General features: G+C 37.3%; 1 protein-coding gene across 1 annotated transcript; it reads left to right on the top strand.

Moving 5' to 3' along the window:
• Nucleotides 1–4,138: 4,138 nt before the first annotated feature.
• LOC111904853 (high-affinity nitrate transporter 3.1) lies at nt 4,139–5,413 on the top strand. Its single transcript, XM_023900564.3, has 2 exons — nt 4,139–4,483; nt 4,619–5,413. The coding sequence occupies exons 1-2, from the start codon at nt 4,354–4,356 to the stop codon at nt 5,101–5,103; spliced, it is 615 nt and encodes a 204-aa protein (XP_023756332.1). The 5' UTR covers nt 4,139–4,353; the 3' UTR covers nt 5,104–5,413.
• The last annotated feature ends 5,058 nt before the right edge of the window (nt 5,414–10,471 follow it).

The following is a 10,471-nucleotide window of genomic DNA, read 5'->3' as shown; positions in this document are numbered from 1 at the left end:
TTTACGGCCCAATATTCATCAAAGTATGAGTTTTATGGCCCATTAGGGCTAATTAGATTTGTTATGGCCCAATAAGGCCCATTAAAGAAAAAACTAGTCCATTCTAGGCTTATGAGGCCCAAAATGTTAAGTTTCATGCAAATGGGTTCAATTAGGGCCCATTTAAGAGTTCTAAGCCCAAAATAGTCAAATTGGAAGCTTATTGGTCCATTGGGCCCAATAAGAAAACCGTAGTCCAAAATGGACTTAAACCGGGATTTTTAGGGTTTCCAAGTTTTGTTGAGTATTTGAATGGTTGTATAGGGTATTTGATGGAATTTTATTGTCATTGAACAAACACCATACATGTTTTCAAGTTTTAGCTACATTGTCATTCTTTGTTAAGTGTTTACAACGTATCAAAATTTCCTAGTTGTGACATTAGGGCCATTCTAGTGGATAAAGTTGGAAACTTTATCCATTATAAAGTTATTATGAACTATAAAAATGTGAGCTTGGCCCTTCTATCCCTTTCATGCAAGAGTTGTGATGTCTTCTTAGGTTCATAACTTAGGGTTTTGGACATTAAGCACTTTTTAGCCATGCAAAGTCATAAAGTTGGAAACTTTATGACTAAGGACATCATTTTGGGCTTGGATATGAGTTTTGGATGTAAGAAATTAATGGTATAAGCTCTTAATGGAGTTTTGGGACTGGGCTCCGTATGTTGGGCGTACCTGGTGGTACGCTGTGCGCACGTTGCCAACGCTTGCTTTTGGTCAACATCAGAGTACGCTGGGCGTACTCTCTTGGTACGTAGGTCGTACTCTGCTGGAAGAGATATTGACTTTTGGACCTTGACCAATTAACTTTGACTTTAACCAAGTTGGACCTTGAGGGTATTTTGGGGAGTTTGATTGTGTTTGGTCTTTTAGTTGGAGTAGGTGTTGGTTTGAGAGCTGGGATTCGGAGTCGGGACCTCATCAACTTTTGTCAGGTTTGCGAGGTGAGTCTTCCTCACTGTACTTTTGGGTCAAAGGCACCAAAGCCGACCCCTTGGATTATATATTGGTTTATCGCATGTTGGTATTATGTAGTGATCTTTTAGATCTTTATCCGGTGTATAGGATGATGCTATGCTTAGTGGTCTGTAAGATCTGCCTGGTTGTCTGTTGATTGGTTATATGTCGTTCTAGTGTGGGTAGGTTGAGACTGTACTACTTTGTGCTGTCAGTCATCAAACCCGGTAATGTTTATATCGATATGTTGTTATGGTTTGCTGGGCTTATATGTGTTTTTGATATGTATATGTTGACATGATGTGTGTGGTTGGGTTGAGGCAGTCCTACTATGCGCTGAAGGCCAAGAGACCCAGGGCATCCCAAATAGACTGCAGGCCTGAGGGGTGTACCAGTCTGGCTGAACGCCCGAAGAACGTTCCAGATAGGCTGAAGGCTCGATGAGGCTTACCAGCATGCTGAAGATTCTGTGAGCATACCAGATAAACTGTAGGCTAGTGGGGCGTTTAAGTCAGGCTAAAGGCTCTATGAGCGTACCAGATAGACTGTAAGCTTGTAGGCATTCCAGTTAGGCTTAAGGCTTTGTATGCATGTTTTTGTTTGCTAGGTTATCTGTTTGTGTCGTGGTATTTTGAAGGAACTCACAAAGTTTTGTGCTTACGGTTTGGTTTATGGTTTCAGGTACCTCAATAGACAATGGCAAGGCGAAGGCGTGACCTTACACATCCTTGGTTTTACAACTGACTGGATCTTCGGAGACTCTGATTTTAAATAACGTTTTGGAAATAATAGTTTGTAAACACTTTTATTAATAATTGGTTCGTTTTTGAAAGCTTTAAACTTGTTGAAAATTTTGGGCTGTTACATCATGAATATATTTGGTTAAGAAATTTAACTCATCATATTCGTAAGAATTATGATCTAACTTCTAACAGAGACGTTCCAACCATACAATATGAAAATAATGCGGCTTGTATAGCCCAATTCAAGGAAGGGTTTATCAAAGGAGACAGAACCAAACATCTATCAAAATAATGTTTTTTTTTTCACTCATAATCTTCAAAAAGAGCGTGACATCAACATCCAGAAAATTCAATCAAGTATCAACTTGGCCAATTTGTTCATTAAAACGCTTCCTACATCCAAATTTGAAAACATGGTATGAAACATTGGCATGCAGTGCTTTAAGGAAATCAAGTGATGTGATGATTATGTGGAGTTGGAAACATATTGTATTCTTTTCCTTAACTATGTTTTTCCCATTGAGTTTTCTTAGCAAAATTTTGAACGAGACAAATGTTCCCAATATCTATTGTTAATCATGTATTCTTTTTTTCCTTAATAAATGGTTTTTCCTATGTTGTTTTACCTATTAAAGTTCTAAGAGGCATGATACTATCGTCATTCAAGAGGAAGTATTATTAAATATTAGTTTGTGAATTATGATTGGATTCCTCATTTCTCTCATTATTCTCTATCATTATTTAGCATTAGTAACAACACTTTAATATGTTTTATGAATATAATAATGCACAATCATAATAGGCATTCATATTATAAATCATCTTTTATTTTATTTTGTTAGTATAAATAATAAACCATATGTATTAAAAAGTTAATGATTTCATCATAAATATTAGAATAAAAGTTCTCACACATTATCATACATCATATTTTATAATAAGAGTTTTTGAATTATATTTTTTGGTACCCCAATTTTTGTTTTAGACAATTACTGCTAAACTTCTACTAGCTACCAATTTAGTCCCTCATTAACTAAAATGTTCACGAGAAGAAACTTTCAAATAACTTTATCAAACTACGTACCATGGATTACAACTGTTGAAGAATAGATGTTTAGTTGAACAGATTTACTTCTAATTTTGAACTCCATGATATTACACGTTCGAAACTTTTTTGTAACTCTTCCCAAAGCATACATAAATGATAAATCTAAAAAATGGTTCGGTTTCATCGATATCATAATTCTATTCTTCTATTTAGTACTATACGATGTGGCGTACGTCCTGTATCCTGAAAAGATTACGTGTTTTCTATACATAACAATAGTTCTTTCTTTTCTCTTACGTATGAAAATGATGGTATATCTTATACTTTATGTACATGTGTTGGACGGCAATAAAATGACGTGTAGTCTATTCTGACAATGATGATCCTCTTCACCCCGTTTTTGGTTTCTATTTTTGCCCTTTCCAAATCTTTCCGAATCATCCAAAATTCTTGAAAACTTTAACACAAAGAAACTAACTTCCAAACACAAGAAGCTTATACTGACAAAATAACTGACCCCTTGAGCATGCTTAAGAGTCATCTTACATATAAAATATGGCCAATTTTGACTTCTTCTATCTTGACTCTCTCAAACCTTCCCAAGATTATCCAAGATATTCTTCTTTGTAAGAACAGTAAATGGGTTTTCCACATGGTTAAGTTGTTTTTAATTCAAAATTAAAATAGCTTTATCGGTTTTCAGGTTAAAAGCAGAGGAAACCATTTTGATTAACTTATTTAAATTGGATTGTTTTGGGCCAGTTTTTTAAGTTTCAACAGGTTCAAAGGATAAAACAGACAAATAAGCTGATAAAAAGAAAACAAGCTGAAAAAAAAGCATTTAAATTGATACCAAACTACGTACAAACTACAAAGAATATGTTTTTAGTCTTTCTATCTAGCGAACATAGTTATATAGTCAACATTTGAATGAATAATGTATAGTTTATACTCAAATAAGTAATCATGTTACCAAATACCAAATAAGGCTATCCGGAGTCGTTAAGCCGGAAAAAGGCATGGTCTCTGGCCACGTCACTATCAACCACGACGGCAAACGCGCCACCTTGTGGTGGTGTTTACGTGGAAGCCGGATACATCAGCATTTCATCCTATTATATATGAAGTGTGTTCCTTAAGATAAATATCGACTATATATACTTTCCTTTTACATCTAATTTGGCTTTTTTTTTTTAATCATATTTAATACATAAAACTTTATAATATTAATAAAGAAAAATAAAATTGTATTACGCTCACTAATTCACTCCATAGTACTAAACTTGAGCTCTGCAATTAAACTTGGTAACTTGGTTTTAAAATGACATCAAGTTTTAAGTAAAAATCACCCCTCTTTTATAACATCTAGTTTGACACATTGTTCAATTAAAGTAGGTATTTTAAAGCTCAAATCTTGACAGTTTTATTTGTCCTTGTCGAATAGAATACTAGTATATGCTTGCATGTGATATATATAAAGCGAATGGCTTGAACTCGTGTGTATTGTGATCAACGACCATAGTTTTTTGACGTTGAGCTTCAAGATTTGAAGAAGTCAATTTTCATGGAGTTTCGTGCTGGTTGTGTTGTTCGTTATCTTATCGTTTCCAGTTTTGTAGCAAGCGGCTATGGTGTCACCTTCTCTTCCCTTCACAAGACTGTTGTACTCTCAGCTTCTTCCCCAAAAGGCCATGGTTCTCTCTCTCTCTCTCTCTCTCTCTCTCTCTCTCTCTCTCTCTCTCTCTCTCTCTCTCTCTCTCTCTCTCTCTCTCTCACACACACACACACACACTTACTTGGAGTCTCAGCTTGTTCCCCAAATCTTGCAGTTCTAACAGCTGGGGAGGATGAACTCACAATCACATGGGCATTCAACGAAACATTCCCAGCGGGCATAGACTCGAGCTACAAGACCATCAAAGTGAAGCTATGCTATGCACCAGTTAGCCAGAAAAACCGACCATGGCGCAAAACAGTTGACGAGCTTAACAAGGACAAAACATGTCAACACAAGATCGTTGAAAGGCCTTACACCCCTTCAAATAATTCATTCACTTGGAGAATTGAAAGAGATGTCCCTTCTGCTTCGTTCTTTGTGAGGGCATACGCGCTTGATAGTCAACAAGTCCAGGTAGCCTATGGTCAAAACACGGATGCAACCAAAGTTACTGACTTGTTTCATGTTGAAGCGATCACGGGTCGCCATGTGTCGATTGATGTTGCATCGATTTGTTTTTCTGCATTTTCGATTGTTTCGTTGGTTGGGTTTTTCTACATGGAGAAGAGAAAGGCGAAGGTTGTACAAGATAAGTGAGGGTCGAATGGAGGAAACACACAAGAATTCGTTTTTTTGTCAAGTTTAGTGAAAACGAGTGTTGTGTTTTCACAAAGTTAAAATCTTTCTATATCTAGAATGATTTTATATTAAACCAAACGTTATAATAAGGTTTCCAAACAAATAGAAACTTAACCAAAAATCCAAAAGAAATAATAAAAAACGTTAAATAAATTTAAATATATTAAAAAAATGTTAAGGTTTAAGTCACTTTTAGTCATTGAATTTTTTTTGGTGTTTTATTTTGATGATTATACTTTTTTTAAATTATCATTGATCATTGAACTTATTTCTTTTTATTCGTTTTAGTTATTCTAACCGGTGATACTCGGTGTATAAAATGGAACCACATAGTCAATATTATAATTAATCATTGATTTTTTTTTGTATTTTATTTTAATCATTATACTTTGTTTAGGTTATAGTTGGTCAACGTATAATGACCAAAATAAGAAATCCAAAAAAATCCAGTGACTAAAAATGACCCAAACCAAAAATAATATGTTGCACATAAGTTTCATTTGATCGACTAAGCCTCGTCAATAATCAATTTATGCCTTCTGATTCAGGCATAAGTTTAGTCCTATAATTATGAGTAGTTTTTTTTTATCCTTATATGTTCTTTATATATACTCATAATAAGAAAATAGGAATACATGCTCAATTTTCAACCTCTTCTACTAATATCTTCTCTTTCTCCTTTCTAAAACGCATTTATCTTCACTATTTTTTTGTGTATAGTCTTTTATGGTAGCAAATCATAGCCATGGACTTTGAATCTTCACATTCTCTTTCTCATCTTCTATAAGCTAAGTGCCATCATGGCTCATATTTATCTTACCAAAGACAACTATGTAAATATAAGTACACTTTTCAAAACTATTTTTCGTGCTCATCAAACTATTGTTTGTAGTTGATTCTATACCCTACCTCCTAAAACCCTTGTTGATGGTAAAAATAATCCTTATCATGAAGCATGATAGAAGGCTATATATTTGATTTGTTGGATAAAAGGAAACATTACCCTAACAATTCAACCCTAGTTAAACTCATGTGACACGGATCTACGACGTCGAGTGTCTTGGCTAAACAATTTGGCTCCACATCGACAATCCAAATTAGAAACCTACTAGAGTGTCTTCATAACTGCAAAAAACCAATGAACCTCTCTATATCAAACTATTTTCTCCCAACCAAAAACCAGTTCCTACCCACTCACCACAATAGGAAAACCACTTAAAGACTTAGAACTTATTCAATGTATTCTTGGTTGGCTTGGTGTAGAATCCAAAGAATTTCTCACCTTGACAACTCCCATCTTATTTTAGAAAATTCCTTAATGTTGATATATTGACAAAATTACTTCTTAATGAAGAGATGTTACAACAAAAGTTTACAATTCCGATTGAGCAATACATAACCCTAAATACAGCCAAAACATGCCCATCTCAACCTAATTTATCTCTTTGTTCCAACAAAAATAGAAATCGGAAGGACAAGATTGTGATTATAATAACACACGTAAAGTTGGAAATTAGGGCAGTCAATAGTACAGCAACAATTATAGTCAGAATAACAAAGGTAGTCGTAGTGGAAATAGTTGTACAAGAGGTTCATCTGGAGGAGGAAATTCCCATCATAAGGGAATTCTACATATACTCTCCCATATAGGTCACTTTTTAACCAGAATACTACAAGTCAAATGTGTTATCAATATGGACATGATGATAGAGGTGGAAATCAGTTTAGCCATAATTAAGCAACAATTACATTTGGAAAAACAAAGGTAGCCGTAGTGGCGAGGTTCATCAAGAGGATGAAACTCCTATGGTAGAGGAATTTTACTTATAAACTACCATATATACCATGTTTTTCACCCCAATATTGCATTTCCACTGTGTTATCAATATGGACATGATGTCAAAGTATATGTACATCATAACAATACAACTTACTTTTCACAGATTGAACTATACGTCTTGGACTCAAGTGCAACAAACCACATATCATCGTACCCCTCCAATGTAATTGGGTGTTCACCATATAAATGTAAAAGTTCAATGATTATTGGTAATGGTAAAAGCTTTCTCATTGTTTAGATGTGAAGAATTAAGAAAATATGTGTTATTGTATCTTACATCGGTATGACACTGTAGCACCTGGTTGTTGGTACGTATTTATTTTTATTAATTGTTTTAAATCTTGTATTTTGGCCTTGGACTCGGCGAGTTGAAGGACCAACTTGTCGAGTAGAAGCGGGATGGGATGCAGGATTTAAGCGATGGACTCGACAAGTCGGACCCCGGACTCGACGAGTAGACACTGTCTGGACAAAAACCCTAATCTGAGGGTTTGTGCCCTATTTAAACCATATTATGTCAGCCATATCGTCCCTTATGCTCCCAAAACACCTCTCATTGAAACCCTAGCCGTTATTGAAGTAATCTAAGCTTTGTTGGTGGATTTTAGTGCTTGTTGTTTTAAGAAGGAAGGAGAAAAGCTTGAGGAAGCAAGTAGAGGCCAAGGGAACCCGAGTTTGTGCACCTTCTACAATTCATTGAAGGTAAAAAGCTGTTAACTTGCTCACTCATTTTTTAGATCCCTCTTTGGGGAGATTTAAGGCTTTTATAAGCCATTTTTGATGGCCAACCATGTTTCCAAACATGGTTGGGAGTTAAAGCTTCTGAATCACGTCATTAAAGGAGTCACAAGGCAGTTTGGGGTTGCTTTTGCACCCATGAAAGGTCCCATGCATCATAAGAGCTTGTTTTATGTCTTTTTGAGCTCAAAGTCGCATGCAAGCACGTAAAGTTTGAAACTTTATGTGCTAGATCGATTTTAGAAGCTTGGATATATCTTTTGATCAAAGGTTGTACATTAGAAATCGAGGATTTAGAGTGTGGACATGACCGAATCGGCGAGTCCGAGGCTTTGAGTCCCATAACTGTTGAGGGTCAAAAGGACCCAGCTGAGTGTTAGAAGGGTTGTAACCGGACAGAAAAAGTGACCCAATGCATTTCGACGAGTCCAAGGCTTTGAGTCCCATAACCGTTGTGGGTCAAAGGGACCCAGTTGAGTGTTAGAATGGTTGTAACCGGACAGAAAGAGTGACCCAACGCATTGGACGTAATCTTAGACCTGGAGTTCATGGGACTCGACGAGTACTAGAACAGACTCGGCGAGTCCAAGGCAATCTTCTTAAGATTGAAGATGAACTCGACGAGTTGTTCATACAACTCGGCGAGTCGAGGACAGGACTTGTTCATCAGATGAAGGTGGACTCAACGAGTGTTCATACTACTCGGCGAGTCGAGGACATGACTTGTTCATCAGATGAAGGCGGACTTGGCGAGTCGGATGAGTTTCATGCGATGTTCATATAAGTGAGGAACTCGTCGAGTCGATGCCAAACTCGACGATTCGAGACGTGGATAAGGGCGAGTATAGGGTGAGGGACTCGGCGAGTTGACGGCCCAACTCGGCGAGTCGGGTCAACATGAAGTTGACTTTGACTGGACTTGGACTAACCCTGTTTAGGGTTGTATGTGTTGTGTGTTGACTTGAAGGTTGCCGTGTAGGGATCGAGGAGTCATAGGGAGTCGACTTGTGCACCGAGGATAACTCAAACACTACATGACATTGAGGCGAGTTACCTTCCAGTAGGGCTGGGTCTAAGGCCACAATGTCGGCCCACCAAAAAGGGGTATTTAGAAGATAATGGTCTTTATGATAATTATCTTGGCCTGGTTATGAGATTTTTCTGGATGATATGTTATGCATATAGTAGGGATTAGTTTCTCTGACAGCGGTCCTTAGGACCAAAGGATAGGTCAGTACCCGGATATGCCTGACTGTATGCTTATATCTGTTGATTGTATGCTAGTGGTAGTGGTGAAATAATCCCCAGTTTCCGGTTGAAAGATACCGATGATGGATATCGGTTCAAAGATACCGATGATGATTCCCGGTTGAAAGATACCGATGATGGTTACTAGTTGAAAGATACCGATGAAGGTTACCGTTTGAAAGATACTGATGATGGTTACCGGTTGAAAGATACCGACGATATTGTATGGTATGTGGTATGATGGGGGAACTCACTAAGCTTTGTGCTTACAGTTTTGGTTTTGATTTTAGGTACCTCTTCGTCGAAGGGGAAGAAGCCGGCAGTGTAGCAACGCATCACACACACATGGTTTCCGCAAGGAGTTTTTGGGACTGTACTCTGATTTTCATTACTTTTGATGTTATGATTTGAGACACAACAATATGATTTTGTAATGAGATGTTTTATCGACAATGTTTTGGTAAAATGTTTATTAAATTTGTTAATTCACAAATAAAATTTTTGGCCTTGAAAATTGGGTCGTTACAAGTTGGTATCAAGCCCTAGTTTGAGGGATTCGGACACATCTTCAGGGGTGTCTGAACTCAAACGGGGGACTAAAAGATTTTTTTACAAAGAAAATGGTTTTCCAAAATGTAAATTGAGAAATTTTAAGAAAGACGAAGTATGTGATGAGTGCGACCGGCCGGGCTCAAGTAAGTTTTCCCCAAGATACCCATACTTACTATGTTATGTTATATGGTCTGATTCATAGAACTGCATGCTAGAATAGGACTAAGGATCTAGGAAGATGCCTTGTGTGCCTGATATATGATTTTGAAAGTGCATGCTAGTTAGGGCTAAGGATCTAGGAAGGATGCCTTATGTGCCTGTTGTATGAGTTGTATGCTAGGACAGTTTAGTCAGTAGTAGGATGGCCTGTATAGGTTATGCATGGTTTGGTTACTCAATGCACTAATGTTGCTTGCTTTGTGCTATGGGGGTTCTGGCCAGCTCCAACTAACTAAGGAGCGAATATGTAACAGTATCCGCAAGCTAGTTAGGGGGAGGTGGTGGGGACTCCTAGTGCAGCTGATGGTAGAGTGTAGGTCGGGGAGTGCCCTAGGGAAGGCTAGGATGAGGATAGTGGAAAGGGTATCGGTAAAAGGGACTTGGTGAAGCCGAAGTAATCCTTGAGGAAAGTATGGATAGATGTGGAAGGTAGTATGGGCCCGTACTACTGAAAGAAGAGGATCCGTACTCGAATCAAGGAGGGCCTAGATGGAACCAGGGAACTTGAAAGTGTGTGAGACCTCTAAAAGTATATGTGACTGTCACACCCCCGAACCAGACGACGGAAACGTCCGAGGGCTATTGTGACTCAATTGAATACCATCACAATGAATATACATGAAACATAACATCATTCATCACCATGCATTGAAATATTACAACCGGTATTGTTTACATTTAGTACATTGTTTCAAAACATTACATTTCCAAAACGTAAATTGTTCGATA

This window comes from Lactuca sativa, chromosome 5 (assembly GCF_002870075.4).
Source record: "Lactuca sativa cultivar Salinas chromosome 5, Lsat_Salinas_v11, whole genome shotgun sequence".
In the NCBI taxonomy this organism is placed as follows: domain Eukaryota; kingdom Viridiplantae; phylum Streptophyta; class Magnoliopsida; order Asterales; family Asteraceae; genus Lactuca; species Lactuca sativa.
Note: the sequence above shows the minus strand (reverse complement) of the source record. Positions and strands in the feature narration are given on the sequence as shown.

Coding starts and splice junctions, on each gene's coding strand:
- LOC111904853 (XM_023900564.3), top strand. CDS start 4,354: ATGGAGTTTCGTGCTGGTTGTGTTGTTCGTTATCTTATCGTTTCCAGT. Junction 4,484..4,618: donor TTCTTCCCCAAAAGGCCATG/GTTCTCTCTCTC, acceptor CAAATCTTGCAG/TTCTAACAGCTGGGGAGGAT.